Below are 20565 nucleotides of genomic sequence, written 5' to 3' on the forward strand. Positions count from 1 at the left end.
TGATGCGATTGAAAGGAAAACTCCCCCTTTTAGAGAATCAGTGCCGGGCGATGATGTTACCGGGGACATCGCAGATGTTGGAAATGAAATCCCGGCCAAGTCACCAGTCTCGACTCGGACTTGCCGATCAGTATAGCATTGGGACACGAACTGAAGCCCATTGGTCCGAGACGTCATGGGAAAAAAACAAGGTCAAAAATGGTACGTGTATACCAGGCTGGCTGCATTATAATCCGGGGGTACTTGGGACCACAGGGATGACATGTGGGCTTTAAGTTAGAAGCCTACTCACAATTTTTGACAAAATTGGTCATAAATCGCATGACAATGTACATTAGTTTATTATGTACAATCATGAAGCTAATGTCCCATGGTACAATGAAATAGCATTATTTTGTGTGTTACAGTTAAGTTTTTTGAGAAACGTGTCCTTATTTCTTGAAAATCGCTATTTTTTAGAACAATTCCATAGAACACAATGTTAAAGAAAAATTGCATTTTTGACACTTTTTAAAACCCAGATTTTTAAAATAATTCAAAACAACAAAAAGTACTCCTTCATTAACAATATATAATTTTTTTCAGCCTATGTCACCAGGCTACATTTTGAGATATGTACAATAAAGGTCATGGATGTAATCTAGGCCAGTCAATATGTATGAATAATTATGATGACAAACCCACATCAATAGACCCATCTTATCTAACATAATTGTATTTTCATAGCTAAGACTGGCATAATGGTCTATGAAAGTTGTCTTATTAGCTTTGCCATGCAAGAAAACATATAATTAGACACCAGAATTGTCAAAATCGGCTATTATGACAGATTTTATGAGTTTGACCCTTCACAAAAACTGTGTTGAATTTTCAACATTTTCGGTCATTGTGACGTAATGCAAGGTCAAAACTAGATCAAACAATATATTTTTGAACTTAACTAGTCAAGACGAGTAAATTGATATGCATCTCAAAAGGATTGGACCATTTTAAAATTTTAACCCAAAAATGGCCAAAAAATTATTTTTTATTTTAACTTCGCCCTGACGTGAAACCTCACTATATACAGATTTAGCATAGATGCCTGTTTGTAACGAAATATGACGAAAAAAAAAATGTTTAGCACTTTTCTACCTTCTGCTGTCTGTTTTCTAATGAATGTTATATTACGGAGTCACTAAGTTTGTGAACAAATGTTTTGCATAACCTATGCTTTGACATCTTTTTGAAATTCAAAATGGCCGCCATTCATGTATGTATATGTTAACATTTTATTGAAAACGGTCTCTAAAACAGTGATTTCACTATAGATTTTGCGTCTGATATAAATTAAGTCACATTGTACAGACTGAGACAAATTGATATAAGTCGGACTATAATCCTTGACCTTAGAACATCTGTGACCTGAGTCGGTGAATTCATTTTTGTTGCACAGGTAATCTCTATAATTTGAGTTCGGTCTGTTGTATTTCAACTTACTATAGTTTATTGTGTCAGATACAATTGCCCGTATGATATGCTAAAACAAGAATGATTTCATTTATTTTGGCGGATTTCCGAGCTGTATATGAAACAAAAACTGAAAACTGTTTCTAACGTCAGACTGAGCGAAAGTTCAGATTATCATTTTTATATACTAGTATTTGATATTTTTCAACGCTCATATTTTAAGTTATTTCGTAGTGCGAAAACGGAATTTTGTTGTAATGTTTAATTTCGACGACGTGAGCTTGTCCCTTTTTATGCGACCACTTTCCGTTTTCGTAAAAACTGCACAGTCATTTCGTATATATTCTATTGTTCCGATCTAAGCGTTGCTATGTGGAACCGCACACACACATTAGACATATCAGGGGGGGGGGAGTTGCATGACACGATTGGTTGAAATACTCGTCTCATTTGCATAAATTAATATTCATGAGCAATGAAGAACTCGTCTTTTCAGTAAAATTGTGCCAAAATGCTTTCCGATAGCATACATGTTAGTTCTAAATTGATTGATTCTATCGTTACGAGCTGAAAAAATAATCGCAAAAATGATGTAAAGGTATTTTTTGAGACACGTTTTCGATCAGACTCCAGCTAACTGTTGAAAGTAAGCACAGGTTTTCTCTTTACCATAATCTTAGCAAGTTACGAAATTAATGGAGAATGCAGAGGCACGTTTATATTTCACTCTAGTACTATTGCTCAAAATTGCTCAAAATGTTTTCGGTGACTTTTATCAGTGACAAGTTACCTAATTAGTATGCATTTCGAGAAACCACAGTGTGTGTGCATGCGCAGTTTGAAATGGAACAGTTTTGAACGCAATAAAATCACGCGTAGAACTCGGGCTCCAGCAAGAAATTGTGGCGTCAAACTGGTTGTCGGTTGAATTGTTTTGCAATAGACATAATTTTGGAGCCTGTTTTTGTCTATGAAATGTTTCTAAGTTTTGTTGAGGATTATTCTGTAAAGAAATTGCTTAAATTATTTCATCTGTTCGTAAACGGGACGTTGTTGCTTTGACGGTGGGCTACGGAAGACTGACGTCGAAACGTTCCATTCAGATCGGATGGCGCCCTCTCGTGCCAATTCCCCCCCCCCCCTGAGACATTTTTGACTTTTACATTAAACATTTTGCATTTGAGTGTTCATACAATGTTTATTATGTAATACAAAACAATTTAGTACTAGACTAATAAATCTTCCTGTTGCCTAAAATAAATTTGAGGGCTGTTTGGAGATAGAATTTTCGCCAACAGTCAAGGTATTAGTTACATCGATCGACGCAGATATCTGCAATTTCCACCTTCAGAATCGCTGATTTGGCGTAGCCTAGAAACTAGCCATTCCGAGCACGCTCAGGACGGCATTTACTTTAGTACGTAGTTTGATTTGACGGAACCTTGGACAAGAAAATATAAATGAAATGTTGATAGAGGGCGCCATGTATGTCCGAGACTGTGGACAAGGTTTTGGTCCGTCATGTCTTGAACCTGAATACTGACACATTCAATCAATTAAATCTCAGATATGTCTGCAAACTTGGGTGGAATACCCGCCTACTGGGATAAAGGCCTTCAAATGAAAGCCTCAGACTGGGAGCGAGTATGGGAGGAAAGAAAAGCCGTTTTTGAGATGCCAAAAGTTCATAGGTAAGCCAAAACAATGAACAGTGACATTATTAATCAGTGAATGTGTTATTGTCATGGTCAAGTTCGTAGGATTTTCAGTCATTTGTCACACTATTTTCTAAGAAATAAAATACAACACGCTGTCCAATATTTCGTGATAGCCGTGCTAGTACGGGGTTGTACGCAGTAATCCTCGGGCGGAGGTACGCCACAAGACGTTCCACCGTGACGTTGTTAGATGCGAACTCCGCACAGTTCGGTACGTCTTACTTATCATCACTGCACAAAGCAGCTTTGCATAGAACTCATTTGCATATTCGAATATGTTCGAACTACAAGACCCTGTCGGTTAACAAAGTTATGCGTAAGTCACTTGGTGACTTTAATCACTTTAATAAGACGTTTCACGCCCCGACTCCGAATAAAATGTTCAGTTAATTAGATTAAAATATACATGACTTGCGTTAGAAAAGTACAATCCTTTCCTACATGCCAAAGCATTAGTTTCTACTATAAATGACTAACTTTATAAACTTACTAGAACCTGGCTGTTAAACGCGCAAAATCGAACCCGTTCAAGCCAGAAATAGTATTGAAATATTCACCAGAATACAAGATGAATGGAAATGTTAGGAAACTCCTTTCAGTGAAATTAGTCTTTAATGTTTCTTTCCCAACTATATGCGTTAACAGAACGTTTTTTCTACCCAGTATTAGTGTATCACGTGCGCCATTTCACTACAGTAACATTACCTTGCAAAACATAGTCCGCGATAAAATGGTTCGTATTCACGTTTTTTACTGAAGTCTGACATTAATAAATAGTTCGGATGTCACATACGTTTTTTCCACTTTTTGTAGTTCGGTTTCAAATGAAACAACCGCTGAAAAATGGCCGTGTGTAGTGAGGTGATTGACCACAAAATTGAAGGCTGCCTGTGGTAGAGGCACTATGCGTAAGGCGCAAAGGCGAGGGAAGGAGATTGTGTTAGATGCGCTCCACTGTACCCGAACTCCGCACAGTTCGATACGCGTTACTTATCATCACTGTACAAAGCAGGGGGGATTGGCACGAGAGGGCGCCATCCGATCTGAATGGAACGTTTCGACGTCAGTCTTCCGTAGCCCATCGTCAAAGCAACAACGTCCCGTTTACAAACAGATGAAATAATTTCAGCAATTTCTTTACAGAAAAATCCTCAACAAAACTTAGAAACATTTCATAGACAAATACAGGCTCCAAAATTATGTCTATTGCAAAACAATTCAACCGACAACCAGTTTGACGCCACAATTTCTTGCTGGAGCCCGAGTTCTACGCGTGATTTTATTGCGTTCAAAACTGTTCCATTTCAAACTCATAGTTGCTGTCGACATAGGAAGTAAAGTAAGCAAATAACACCGAATAAACGGCAAGGTAAAGACTATGTCTAATTATAGCAAACACGTACTGCGTGCGTGACTCGAACCGGCGCTCGCGTACGGCACCTAATCGGCTAGCTTCACGCCACTACACGTCTTCCCCTCGGCCACCGGGCATCCCCTAAAAAAGGATTACGTGCAGAGAACATGAAACCCGTCTGTGTGGCGCGGATCGCGTGGACGGGTTTCATGTTCTCTGCACGTAATAAGCTCGGTTATTAAGCATCCTTTTTTGGGGGATGCCCGGTGGCCGAGGGGAAGACGTGTAGTGGCGTGAAGCTAGGCGATTAGGTGCCGTACGAGAGCGCCGGTTCGAGTCACGCACGCAGTACGTGTTTACTATAATTAGACATAGTCTTTACCTTGCCGTTTATTCGGTGTTATTTGCTTATGTTCCATTTCAAACTGCGCATGCACACACACTGTGGTTTCTCGAAATGCATACTAATTAGGTAACTTGTCACTGATAAAAGTCACCGAATACCTTTTTAAGCTATTTTGAGCAATAGTACTAGAGTGAAATTTAAACGTGCCTCTGCATTCTACATGAATATCGCAACTTGCTATGATCATGGTAAAGAGAAAACCTGTGCTTACTTTCAACAGTTAGCTGGAGTCCGATCGAAAACGTGTCTCAAAAAATACTTTTACATCATTTTTCCGATTATTTGTTCAGCTCGTAACGATAGAATCAGTCAATTTAAAACTAACATGTATACTATCGGAAAGCATTTTGGCACAATTTTACTGAAAAGACGAGTTTTTCATTGCTCATGAATATTAATTTATGCAAATGAGACGATTATTTCAACCAATCGTGTCATGCAACTCCCCCCCCCCTGGTACAAAGTAACTTTGCATAGAACTCATTTGCATAATCGAATATGTTCGAAATACAAGACCCAGTCGGTTAACAAAGTTATGCATAAGTCACTTCATTACTTTAATCACTTTAATAGGACGTTTCACTCCCTGACTCCGAATAACATGTTCAGTTCATTAAATTTAAATATACATGACTTGTGTTAGAAAAGTGAAATTCTTTTCTAGATGCCAAAGCATTTAGATTGTACAATAAATGACTAACTTTATAAACTTACTAGAACCTTTGTGTTCTATGGCTGTTAGACGCGGAAAATCGAGCCCGTTCAAGCCAGAAATAGTAATGAAATATTGACCAGAATACAAGATGAACGGAAATATTAGGAAACCCCTTTCAGTGAAATTAGTCTTCAATGTTTCTTACCCAACTATATACGTTAACAAAGCGTTTTCTTCCACGTTTTAGTGCATCACGTGTGCCATTTCACTACAGTAACATTACCTTGCAAAACATAGGTCGCGATAAAATGGTTCGTATTTACGTTTTTACTGAAGTCTGACGATTTTTTCATTGCTCATGTATAATAATTCATGGAAATAAGACGATTATTTCCACCAGTCGTGTCATGCAACTTCCCCCCTGCTTTGTGTAGTGATGATAAGTAACGCGTATCGAACTGTTCGGAGTTCGATCACGAATAAGTAATATCACTGGATATGTTGCAGAATGATAGACCAGGCGTGGTAATTTTGCGTCGGACCAAGATTTAAGAATAACAAATCGAAAATTGCCGAGGCTGTGCCAGTCTAAATTCCATCCTATGCCAAGAGTTGTTTGATATTGATCGCTTGTGTTTCTTTTCTCCACATTTAGTAAGTTGATCGCATACTATGATCAGCTTGTGGACAGTAAAGGCAGTGATGCCCGTTTTTTTCTTCCACTCTGCGGCAAATCACGTGACATGAAATGGTATGTACTAAAACTTGGTGATCCAAACAACTGAACTAAGCTTCGGTAGATATAAATTATAAGACTATGTAAATTTAAGGTTTTCTATTTTTTTTAGAAAGATGGTCATAAACAGCATTGGTTTATTGCGTATAATCATGAGCTATGTTGCCATGGTAACATGAAACAGAATTCGTTTGTGCATAGCAGTACTGTTTTTCTATTAGATCGAATATAGAATGCTGCAGTGTAATAAAAAGACATGTCATTTGTTGTCACTTTTTAAAGCAAGTTTTTAAAAATAATTCAGTATCAGTCACGGTATTGAATTGCCTCACACCGTGTTTCCCGCCTACATTTTGAAATATGGTAACCGTTAATTTCTATATAGTCAGTCAGAATATATTTTCTATATAGTTTTAGTCATAATTGTTTCAACTTAACTTTTAGCCAGTAATTTCCGCGCAAAATTCGGTTTACATGTATAGTATTATATTGTTTCAACTCTTGCCCTCTTAAATTCTTATTTCGAATCGTTATTGAATATTAATTTTAAGTTTAAGATTTGCGTACGTAGCGGGAACGTAACGTGTTGTTCTAATTTTGTTTGCGTTGTACGTCCTCGGGTGTAAGAAAACGTATAAAAGTACAAGCGCCCACAACGGGAACGTAACTGAAACAGAACCATCACCGAACCATGTAAACCCGACTCTCATTGGGCAACTATAAAATAACTATCCAATAAAATTTGTTCTGTCATTTCACGTCCGGAATCTAAATTAGTAGTTAGTTCCCAGACATTTGACAGAGCTCTCGCTATTTCCATTCACTCTGCTGAGGTCCCAGGCCTGTTTGCTGAAACCTCTTTCAGCAGATCAATGTCATGTGTTACCATCCATCTAAATACATGTCTTTTCGCGAGAATGGCCATTTTGAAATGTTTAAGAATAATTCTATTAGTTCCGTTTAAACTATAGTAACTGGTTAGCACACGTCGCCTTTCGAAAAAATGCCCGGCGTCGTATGCTTTGTTTACATAACGAGTTGTGCAGTTTTCAGTGGGTATAAATATCAGCTAAAATGCAACCAATATTTCTTATTACACCATAAATATATAAAATCACTATAATCTGAAACGTTCTATCAATGTTAGTAAAACTTAATCAAAATTGAAAGTGAGAAAAGCTCTCGGAAATCAACTACGAGTCAGTCACCGTGACCTTGATCACGTTCAAAACGACTGCCGTAAGACATGGCAACCGATGACGTCATTGGTTCGCGCGGAGGTCATGCACAAAGTAATGACGTATCCGTTCTCGTTCCGTTCTCGTACGCGCATCTTAAGACAAGATTATAATAGTTACGCTGTGTTTACCATTGCATGACTGTGTCATGTTAATGACTTGTTTTGCTGATACTTACATACTATATTTGTCGTGTTCAATCTCTTACTATACATATGGCTTGTGAAGTACAATATACCATTTGCGGGTTTCTGCGTCACGTGGTATTTTTTGGCCGTATACGTCATAATTTTCCACCATTCTTTCGGCCTCGTTCGTAGTTGGTTCTTAAGATAAACCCCATATATTTGCATTTACTAAAAGATAACAAGTTACGTTCTGCAATATGCCGGCTTAGAACATCATCCCACAACCTTCGGGTTGATCTGACCGTAAACTAAACATACCGAGGAATATGAGAATCTGTAAATCATGTAATCTAGGGTTGGTTGAGGATGAATACCATTTTTGCCTTGTATGTGCACATTATGAAAATCTTAGAAAAAAATATTTACCTATAATTTATCAGTCAAATCAGACTTATGAAAAAATTCTTCGTTTAATGCAGTTTGACAACTTATCTGTACTTCAAATTTCGAAATTTGTATTGTACGTTTCTAAACATAGAGACAATCTACTTAACCAGTTGTAACTTCAAGTTGTAGATTCAACAATTATTTAAAGGAACCCCTCTTTATGTATGTTTTCTATTTTGTTATTTATTGTACCATATGCCTGAGGCCAGTGTACTGAATAAAATTCATATCATATCATAATCCCCCTAATATTTGCGGGTAAACGTTCGACCTATAGTACTATGAAGGCAATGGTTAATCGCTTTGTACGAATTTTGAGTAAACGTTGACTCTGTGACGTCATCGTTAATGTTGTGTCCTACAGCGTTACTATCGTCATCGTTAATGTTATGTGCTACACCGTTACTGACGTCATCGTTAATGCTATGTGCTACAGCGTTACTGACGTCATCGTTAGTGTTATGTGCTACAGCGTTACTGACGTCATCGTTAGTGTTATGTGCTACAGCGTTACTGACGTCATCGTTAATGTTATGTGCTACAGCGTTACTGACGTCATCGTTAGTGTTATGTGCTACAGCGTTACTGACGTCATCGTTAATGTTATGTGCTACAGCGTTACTGACGTCATCGTTAGTGTTATGTGCTACAGCGTTACTGACGTCATCGTTAGTGTTATGTGCTACAGCGTTACTGACGTCATCGTTAGTGTTATGTGCTACAGCGTTACTGACGTCATCGTTAATGTTATGTGCTACAGCGTTACTGACGTCATCGTTAATGTTATGTGCTACAGCGTTACTGACGTCATCGTTAATGTTATGTGCTACAGCGTTACTGACGTCATCGTTAGTGTTATGTGCTACAGCGTTACTGACGTCATCGTTAATGTTATGTGCTACAGCGTTACTGACGTCATCGTTAGTGTTATGTGCTACAGCGTTACTGACGTCATCGTTAGTGTTATGTGCTACAGCGTTACTGACGTCATCGTTAATGTTATGTGCTAAAAGCGTTACTGACGTCATCGTTAGTGTTATGTGCTACAGCGTTACTGACGTCATCGTTAGTGTTATGTGCTACAGCGTTACTGACGTCATCGTTAGTGTTATGTGCTACAGCGTTACTGACGTCATCGTTAGTGTTATGTGCTACAGCGTTACTGACGTCATCGTTAGTGTTATGTGCTACAGCGTTACTGACGTCATCGTTAGTGTTATGTGCTACAGCGTTACTGACGTCATCGTTAATGTTATGTGCTACAGCGTTACTGGCGTCATCGTTAATGTTATGTGCTAAAAGCGTTACTGACGTCATCGTTAGTGTTATGTGCTACAGCGTTACTGACGTCATCGTTAATGTTATGTGCTAAAAGCGTTACTGACGTCATCGTTAATGTTATGTGCTACAGCGTTACTGACGTCATCGTTAACGTTATGTGCTACACCGTTACTGACGTCATCGTTAATGCTATGTGCTACAGCGTTACTGACGTCATCGTTAATGTTATGTGCTACAGCGTTTCTGACGTCATCGTTAATGTTATGTGCTAAAAGCGTTACTGACGTCATCGTTAGTGTTATGTGCTACACCGTTACTGACGTCATCGTTAGTGTTATGTGCTACAGCGTTACTGACGTCATCGTTAATGTTATGTGCTACAGCGTTACTGACGTCATCGTTAATGTTATGTGCTACAGCGTTACTGACGTCATCGTTAGTGTTATGTGCTACAGCGTTACTGACGTCATCGTTAGTGTTATGTGCTACAGCGTTACTGACGTCATCGTTAGTGTTATGTGCTACAGCGTTACTGACGTCATCGTTAATGTTATGTGCTACAGCGTTACTGACGTCATCGTTAATGTTATGTGCTACAGCGTTACTGACGTCATCGTTAATGTTATGTGCTACAGCGTTACTGACGTCATCGTTAATGTTATGTGCTACAGCGTTACTGACGTCATCGTTAGTGTTATGTGCTACAGCGTTACTGACGTCATCGTTAATGTTATGTGCTAAAAGCGTTACTGACGTCATCGTTAGTGTTATGTGCTACAGCGTTACTGACGTCATCGTTAGTGTTATGTGCTACAGCGTTACTGACGTCATCGTTAATGTTATGTGCTACAGCGTTACTGACGTCATCGTTAGTGTTATGTGCTACAGCGTTACTGACGTCATCGTTAATGTTATGTGCTACAGCGTTACTGACGTCATCGTTAGTGTTATGTGCTACAGCGTTACTGACGTCATCGTTAGTGTTATGTGCTACAGCGTTACTGACGTCATCGTTAGTGTTATGTGCTACAGCGTTACTGACGTCATCGTTAATGTTATGTGCTACAGCGTTACTGACGTCATCGTTAATGTTATGTGCTACAGCGTTACTGACGTCATCGTTAATGTTATGTGCTACAGCGTTACTGACGTCATCGTTAGTGTTATGTGCTACAGCGTTACTGACGTCATCGTTAATGTTATGTGCTAAAAGCGTTACTGACGTCATCGTTAGTGTTATGTGCTACAGCGTTACTGACGTCATCGTTAGTGTTATGTGCTACAGCGTTACTGACGTCATCGAACAACATAGCTATATCCGAGTGCGCTAACACTTATTATAATACCACTATAGGTTAGCAGACAAAGGACATGACGTGGTTGGTGTGGAATATGCTAAATTGCCGTGTAGAGAATTTTTTGAAGAACAACGATTGGAAAGTGATACAACACCAATGGAAGACGTTTCTGGTGGCTTCCTTCACAAAGTACGAACGAAATTTAAATTATATTCATTGTCTTTGTAAACTGGGCTTAACTACACAACAAAATATGATAACAGTATTGAAGCAGTTGGTGATTTTTTTTTATATAGAATTTTATATACAATTACAATTAATTAAAGCCTCTCACAAGAGTGTTTCTGATTGGCTAGCCAATCCTAACACCAAACAGTTAGACCAATCAGAGAGTCGCTTGTTTGTTGACGTATTCGTTTAGAATACCTGTAACATAACACTCTTTAAATATTATTCTCTCTCAAAAAAAAAACAAACAAAAAACACACACACACATACAATATCATTCTTTAAAGGGCGGTGGTCGTCGCGCCGCGTCCTGTTCGATATGGGACTCATAGCAACATATACAGCGCGTGTAAAATACATTGTTTATTTACATGAAATTCGAACACGCGCTGCGTGACGACCACCGCGCTTTAAGATTATGTTTCTTCTTTTTTTTCAGAGTAGTGACGGTAAAATCAAAATTTTCCAGTGTGACTTTTTTAAATTCAAAAAGTGAGTGACAAGATAAGTCATGGAAATTTGTTATTTATATTTATTTTCATTTATTCTGTTGTTATAACAATAGGTCAGAGATCCCGCGTTATGCGTGAAATCGAACGTAAACAGGACAAACAAAGGTCATAGCGTCGTGTGATCTCCCAGGCAGAGTTCTATTTCTACGAATATATACTTTCGGTGATCTAACCGCGAGGAACTCTGGGAAGGAGAATGAGCGTCGTAGTGACATCAACTTGAAAACATCGCGTGGGATTTCCACGCCTAATAATGTGCTTCAAGGATTTGACGATGGTCAATTTTGACGAAGTAGGGGTATTTCAGAGCCGTATTCCCCTCTGAAAGATTGTCATTCGGCATTGAGCTGTAAAAACAAAATCAAATCATTCGATTCATTTTGCGATAGACGTTCGATCCGCAGCATTACGGTTTTAACGCATTGCGTGGGATATCTAGTTATATAATGAGGTTATTACGAGGATACCTCAAAGTATGCACGAAGACAGTACAGCTGGAGTATTGACCGACGCGTAGCGGAGGTCGAAGCTCGGCGTACTGTCTGAGTGCATACTTTGAGGTATTCTTGTAATGACCTTATTACTATGATATATGTATGTATATGTATAATATCAGAGGTGCATTACTTGGGGTTTGCAACTACGGTGACATGATACCAAGATCCCGTTTCAATCTCGCTCTCAGAAAAATGCGAATTCGCATGCCCGAGGTAACAAGGATACTGAGATGTCCAGGTGGATCAAAATAGTTGCTCACGGATGACGGATTACGATAACTATATTTTCTGTACATTTTCGATGTATTACATTTTTTCACTATAAATGTGGTAATACATGTTTTATTGTTTTATTACAAACCGCCTATGTCATGTCAGAAGGTCGTAGCATCAGTCTTGCTATCTACGAGATGAGACTTGAATGGGAGCTTGGCATGATGTCACCATACAGTACTATGCGCGTTGCAAACCGCAAGTAATGTACCTCTGATAATATATATTATTATTATACATCTTTTCCTTCCAAGGATACATCATGGGAATGCCGAAATCCAAAAAGTTTAGAACAGAATCAGCAAACTTCTTTGTGTGGAGTCCGGTCAAACTCCGGTGGCAGCCATGTTTGTTGTTAATTATTAGAGGACGCTTACGCGCGTAATCATTCCATATTTGGAATTCGCATTCCCTTATATGGTAGGAAGAAAATACCCCGTAAAATACCGCAAAATTACGGCACTCTGTAACTTACGTTACGGTGACAGATGTATAATAACATATTGTGACAGTGATAACACTACTTGATCTACAGTAATACATGTAACACATTTGGATGAAAAAAGATATCAATGGCAACATTACGAGAAACTCTCAAATATCAGAATAATACTCAGTAATGCTTTAATTTTCATTTATATGTACAGATCTCATGCAGGAAACTTTGATGTGATTTGGGACAGAGCCTCGTTGGTAGCCCTCAATAAATCAGACAGAAAAAAGTAAGACTGTATTGTACTATATATATTATTTTAAACATTGCACCGCTTGCGATCAGCAACCATCAGGTTGTTTAAAGCCTTATAGCCATTTTAAAGCAGAGGGGGGTCATCACCTGCGCACGCGCGGGAATTGAGTCTCGGGCGATGATAATAACGCACGTTAAAACGCAAAGGCTTATGGGTAGACGTATGTTTGTATATAAAGACACGCTATGACCGTCTGCCGCATGCGCAGGTGCCGACTCCACCGCTTTAATTAAATAGTCTCGTTGGTGCACTGTCGCTGTCTTTGCATTAATGATATTCGTCTGCCTAATTCGGATGATATGAATTCAACAAAAATTCGTTTTTGCGAATAGAAATATGTACTACAGTTGAGCATACCAATCCACGTTACAAGTTGTTACATTAAAGGGCGATAGTCGTCGCGCCACGCTTGCGCAAGACATATGGGTATCATATAAACAAAGACGGCGACTTTGACTGTTGCGCTAATCAACGAAACATTTTAATTAAGGTATTTTTAGGCGATTGGAAGGTATCGAAGGAGTCGCGCCCAGGTCATTTTGTGATTTTCATTAGAAGCGCATTGAATTGTGGGAAAACCAATGTTTATCAACACAAATGTCGCACATGCGCAGCGCGACGACCACGCCCTTTAAAGTAATGCGTATACACGTGATTTAATTGCGTTAAGATGTTCTATTTCAAACAACGCATGTGTTCTCTTTGATTTCTCTAAATGCGTACTAGCACATACAACTTGTCATTGGTCACAGTCACTTGGGGGCTGAAAATCAATAAATACTAATTTTCAAAAAAAATCATCCGCTATACGTATATAAATAAACAAGTTGTGAAACACGGCACCTAGTAAATCGACACCCTGTCGGTTTCAAATGTTGATTTCTTACCTTAAAATGCGAAACAAAAAGTGCAGAGGGGGTCAGGTGTTATGTTAATAACCATTGTTCATAATCGCTAACTAGGTTTTATTCAAAACTGCACAAATCGCGCGTTTTCTGGTGATATCCGACAATTTCATGATCGAAAATGGCCAGCAGCCAGAATCAAGGGGATTCGCACAGAGTTCTGGGTAAATCAAGTGCGCATACTCATTTTCAGCCAATCAGGCGTGCCGTAACAGCGAGTATTTCCTTCATTAAATTAGTATTTATTGATTTTCAGTCCCCAAGTGACTGTGTCATTGGTAAAGCTTATTGAGCACCTGTTGGGCATAGTACTAATTATTTAGTTTAATGCTGTATTCAAGATGGCGGCCCCCATATAGTAAATATCACATTTATTTTATTATCTCGCGTGCGCCAGGTGACTATGCCGCCAACCGTTCACTGCGCACGCGCGCATGCACGCACGCGCGTGACGACCTATATACCATCGCCACAATCGTCATCATTATTCACGTTTCCAGATATGTTGATACAATCACTCCTTTGCTGAAACCTGATTGTCTGTACTTGTTGGAAGTGTTTGTCTATGATGGCAGTTTTATAGGTAAAACTTAAACTGTACTAAACTGTATTATTGAGAAACTAAGGGTGATTCTCGTTTCAGATCTATCTTTCCATAAAGCGAGTATGTCTCCTTGCAAAATTTGCACTCTTCCTGTATATCATTACCGACTACAGTACGACAGACTAAGTGAATTTATTTAAATCCATTTTTCATGATACATAATCCTCGCAAGAAAGTATATATGAATAGATTTTAACAAATCAGTTTTTTTAAAGTTATTTACTCTTATCTGATTATTCCGAAACTATTTCATGTCATCAGGTCCTCCACACAGCATTCCAATTGATGAAGTAAAAGAATTATATGGTAAGTGTCACGTGACCTTCATCATCTTTTTTACGACATACTTACCTACCGACCTTTCTAGCTAGTAACCCACCTTGCTAGTAAATAACACCGAATAAACGGCAAAGTAAACACTCTGTTATAATATCAAAGTAAAAATGTACTGCGTGCGCGACTCGAACCGACGCCCGCGCATGACACAAACTTGCATAGCTACACGCCACGGCGCGTCCCCCCGGCCACTGGCTTGCTAGCTACCTTTCTTGTTAGTTACATCACAGGGAGTTGGACAAACTTATGTATTTTAATGAATTATTAAATAATAAAATGTTATATAACTTTACTTTTACCCCTTACATTTAATTATTTAATAATTTATTAAAATACATAAGTTTGTCCAACTCCCTGTGGCTACATATCTTGCAGTGGCGGATCCAGCATAATGTATTGGGGGGGGGGGGCTTTGCTTAATATTACGGAGCGTAAATCGCAGAGAAACTATGCGTATACATCCAGATGATATGAATCGTCATGCGTTTGGAGGGGGGCATGGCCCTCTGTTCCCTCTGGATCCGCCACTGACACCTTGTTAGCTAACTAACTCACTCACTAACTAATTATTTATCAGAACTTGTTTTTTCGATCAGTTACCAGTTATCAAGTCCATAAAATCTGGTAGCGGTCACTGGTAGCATATTGGTTGTCGCATCAGACTCATGATCGATAGACCTAAGTTCAAATCCTACCTTAGGCTGAACATCTAGGAGTCGACCCCTACCCTGGGTAAGTGTGCCACAGACTAAATGAGAATGCCAATTCCACTGGCCGAGATTCATTCACTAACGAAAGCGACTTTGGGGGAACCTTGGTTAAGGTCCGCAGGTGCTTGTGTTCGAACGAGCCTGGTTGACGCCAGGATAGCGCATTAAAATTGCCATTTGACAGGGAGATGGCCACACAGCCATGTCATGTAGTCCCAAACAGGAAATGACTTCTGTGGCAAAATGCACTATGTGTCAGCACTAGCACTTGCAATTTGCACTTACAAAAAAAAAAATCAGGAGAGACAACAGTGTCATTCAATGTCCGACACTGTCACCTGGCACAAACATTTAAAAAAAAAAGTCTATCAAATCTAAATAAAGGCGATACGCGGTTCTGAGTATTTAACTGTTTACAACGCATAGGTTTACATTAGATTTTTGGTTCTATCATATGTTAACCACTACACACAGTATCCTGCCGCCCTTTTGTAGAAAAGAAGTGTTCAATTGTTTCGCTTACAGTCTTGATATTGGCCATCTTCTTTGCTTTTGTCATATTGGCTGCGCGTGCTGATTTGTTGTTTGCTTAAAGCGCGGTAGTCGTCGCCCCACGCATACGCGAGATATGTGGGTCTCATATAAACAAAGATGGCGATTATGACTGTTGTGCAGATCAACGAGTACAAACTGAGACGTTACGAAGCTTTAATTAGGTATTTTTTAATAATTCATCAGACATGACTCCTGTTAACTTATGAAAGACAGTCATTTTTACCTTGCCCGTACCATCAAAGATGGAACGGAAAGGTATATTAAGGGAAAAATTTTGTCCGGCGTTGTCGTTGTTGTTGTTGTTGTTGTTGTCGTCGTCGTTAATAATTGTTATTGTGTGCATGATAACTTTACTAATTCTATTCCAAACTTTATCAAACTTGGTCACCTTATTCATCAGTATAAAGTCTTCCCTGAGTTTGAACAACAGATGTCCTGTATGAAAATATCATGCAAAAATTGAGAAAATCTGATAAAATATTTTGACTGTTTCTACTTGACTGATCACTGGTGATACACATCAAAGATCACTGATCTCAGTGGAAATATGCATTGTTGTACGTGTTCAATGAAGCAAATAATTTATCTTGTAATACTATCCTTGGTAATGTATCTCAGAATCCCATACTGGGTTTCAAAACCAACTCATGGAGAGATTGCACAGTCTGATATACATTTGCAAACCTTCCAATAAAATCTTTACAGAAAACAAGAAAATCAATATAAGCACTCCTATGAACTGGGTGCCAAACTTTGATCAAGATCTGAAGCTAATAGAAAATCTGTTTAGTTCGAAGTTATCAAATCAAAAACAATACATAAAAAATACATAAAAAAGCAAAACATTTCATCCACATTTTAAAAAGAAAATTGTTCTAAAATATAATGTATTCTGTATTTGACAAACAGTTCATTCGACAAATGAAAACTCACAGGAATATGTTTCAGCTATTAAAACAGAATGATAGAGTTTTTATAATACTGGTTTAAAAACGCACTTCAAAGATTGCAGAGTTTGAAGATGTAGATTCTCAGGAGGCAACAGTACTGTTGACTTCTCCCTCCACTGGACACCAACTAACTATTTAAGTTGATTTGCATACAAAATAGAGCTTGCAGTATGATAGCTATTCATAAAGGTTTTTTTTTTTTACTTTTCATATAATACAGTAGTCACACAATGAGGCAGTTCATATTTGTCTCAGTGAATCATTAATTTTTGACAGACACCTGTACAAAATACTTGGACAAAAGCCAGCTAAGATTTTCTGTTATCTTGCATGTTTTATGAAACTATTCACGTCTAAATGCAGCGATGAGGCATCTGAATTACTTTGAATAAAGCTAGAAATTATGTCCCTTAAAATAATTAAATAAGGCACCAATGGTTTTTGTAAGATATTTACATCTTTTAAGGACATTCGGTAGACTGATTCCCCACTGTTGGTTCAACCCCAAAACTTGTTTGTATTCAAAATTAATTATTAAAATGCATATTTATATTGAAACAAACTATGATAAAGAGAATTATATTATATAACAAAGGGCAAGGTCACCAGAGTTCAACTATGTTTCTTTTGAATTTGTGAAAAGGCCAATGTTTAGCGAACTGACCTGTTTATTTTATAAGTGAAACCATATCAATCAACGGTACAATTGTTAATGACAGTTGGGTATATATAATACTGGCACACTTCTCAGGTATATTCATGACATTGCAGGGGGTCGACGGGAATTACTATTAAGCAGATGGCAACAGATAAACTCGCAATCATTTAGTGTAATTATTGTCAGGCTTTTATTATTTATTTTATTTCGGGTTGTCATCCAGATTTACACCAATTATGTACGCTTCTAAATGTATTGTCTTTGTTATGTTTAGTCAAATATTATTTAATCATTAGTTTGACACTTGACACCGTTATTTCTATTATATATGTCAAGATTCAAACAAACATGTCCGACAGGAGGCCATTTGTGTTGTAATTCATGTCTTCTAGACCGATTCCCCAACAATATATTGCATTGATTCATTTAAAGGTTTGCGCACAAGTACATACATACATACTTTATGACATACATTTTCATATCAATTTTTTTTTCGACTGACTGTAAAAATAAAAAAAAATAAAAAACAGAAAAAAATGAAATGTTACTAATTTTTAGATTTTTACAGATTTGTGTGAATCAAATGATTGGCTTCAAACATGACATTGATACTGTTGCTCATCCATTAATTTCATGACTTGATTCAGTCAATATTTTTTTTATGTGTCGTACCCATTTCTGAAAAAAATATTAAATTTTCAAAATCTGTGCAATGGCATAATATAACATTTTGTTTGAATGAAATTCCCATGACATCGTATTTTTTCTTCAAATATAAATTCTTTTGAATATGAAAATAGACTATGTCATTCACAATGATTTATTTATCTGAAATTTTAATATGTTAACATTTCACAATAATCATTGTATATTCTGAAATTTTTTTTCTAATTATTTGACTCAAGTCAGAATTTGTGAGCTTCTACTGTGAAGATCAACTCTGATTGAAAAGATGAAACAAAAAAAAAGTTAAAACAGAAGAATGGTAGTCTTCCAAGAACATTGTTCATTTGATTTTAAATGGTATTTTTTTTATTGCTTTTTTTTGTTCTTTTTGCAGGAAATTTCTTTAATGTCACTGTGCTGGAAGAGAATGATGCTAAAAATGCTGAATGGGTGAACGAAATAGAGACTGAAATGACGACGTCTGCGGCTACTTTATTGCTGCAACCAAAATAGATGATTTGGTTCATAATGCAACGTCACATGCTGAGCTGCTACTTTGTAACAAAAACAAAAACAGTTTAGTTGTAAATAACACCAATCCGAGAATGTCTCACCTGTTTGTTAGAATTAATAAATGAAAGATTTACATGCGTAAGCTCAGACAACTAATAAGCTATTAGTTGTCTTGAGGTGTAAGTGCTTTTGTTTTTTGTTAGCACTGCCAACGGTCAATACTGACATTGTACACAACTGTTCTAAACATCCAAAACAAGATTTGTTCTTTCAAATCAGCATTTTTTCCCACGGCGATCTACATTTCTGTCTACTCCAGTTAACATTTCGGAATTTTCAGACAAGATATAAGACTTTCTCGCCAACACGACACTGTCCCGAATGCATTGCCTTGGAAGACAGTGTTTTTAATTTACCAACTCAAACTTAACTTCCCGCCTTTACATACTTCTTTTCGCGTCAAACAACTCCTAATTTCAATACTCCAACAATTGTGCAATTACAACATACTCGGTACATGCAATAACAAAGCATGCAAACAGTTCCGTGAGTAGTGTTACCATAACAACATCACGTACGTATTTGTTTCACATGACGTTGTATTGTCATTTGTGATCAACAGCTTGTACTAGTATGTTTAAAGTAGACATAATAATAAGACTTATTCAGTACTTTGCAGCCACCGGCCCTATGTACAAATGTGAAAATATAAAGTAATTCTATTGAACACTAGAAAGTATATTTAACAAATGAAGATAAAATATTTATCATCAATATAGATAATAATTATAATAATTATTTCTCAACTCCCCGTACTTAAAAACGCGTGTTGTAAAAAGCGTGCAAGGTTCCTTTGTATTTGTTTGTTGTTGGTTTTCAATAACTGTATAAACTTTGTACGGTCTAAGTGATTAAAATAGTATCATGGTGGAATATATTTCTCTCTTAAATCCAAATACTGTGGACAATGAAGTAGGAAATGAAACTCGTCTTCAACAAGATTCTTACAGAATTTACATAATCTATATATTCTTGGTACATTTTCTCTTCTTCCTGTGTCAATATACAAATTGTGGGCTGAAATTCGAAAGTTCCATAACTCCCTTCTTAAAGAGTTTTTGTCTACACTGGATATATATTCTTCAGTGAACCAATTCTGGATATCAATATTCACACAATGCTGCTTAAATGAACTGTAAAAATATAGGTTCATTCCCCACTCCTTGTGAAAACCACATTTCCTCAACACCACAGGTTAACAAAAGATATTTGACAGATAAAGCCCAGCATTGTTGATTATTTTCAGCTTTATTGTATTGATATTGATAGCATTGATATACATATCTACTTTGATCCATACCTATAATATGTAACCAATATTTAATAATTCCTATATACATTTGTACTTTGCGGGTATACCGCCCCAATTCTCCCCTTATAGCCACATTAGACGAATTTCTACCCACTTTTAGGACATATTTGCAAAATTCATTATGCACTCTTTCAATGGCTTTTGCATCATGGAACCCCCCCATATTTCACATCCATAAAGTAGTATAGGTAATATTTTTGTATCAAATATTGTAAACAGTATATCAATAAGTAAATCAGTGTACTTATTGAAACATGGTCTTTTTAACCCCAAAATAGATTTACTAGCTTGCTGCGAGATTGTTTGTTGAGCTTGGAACCATGCCCC

General features: G+C 37.5%; 1 protein-coding gene across 1 annotated transcript; it reads left to right on the forward strand.

Moving 5' to 3' along the window:
- The first annotated feature begins 22 nt into the window (after positions 1 to 22).
- On the forward strand, positions 23 to 18966 carry LOC144356667 (putative thiopurine S-methyltransferase). The gene is made up of 7 exons (XM_085493142.1): positions 23 to 201; positions 3017 to 3140; positions 10767 to 10899; positions 11378 to 11430; positions 12868 to 12942; positions 14740 to 14784; positions 18748 to 18966. Exons 1-6 carry the CDS (start codon positions 51 to 53, stop codon positions 14762 to 14764), a joined length of 561 nt encoding a protein of 186 aa, XP_085349268.1. The 5' UTR covers positions 23 to 50; the 3' UTR covers positions 14765 to 14784; positions 18748 to 18966.
- The last annotated feature ends 1599 nt before the right edge of the window (positions 18967 to 20565 follow it).

Source organism: Saccoglossus kowalevskii, chromosome 18, assembly GCF_978046115.1.
Source record: "Saccoglossus kowalevskii chromosome 18, keSacKowa6.1, whole genome shotgun sequence".
In the NCBI taxonomy this organism is placed as follows: Eukaryota; Metazoa; Hemichordata; class Enteropneusta; family Harrimaniidae; genus Saccoglossus; species Saccoglossus kowalevskii.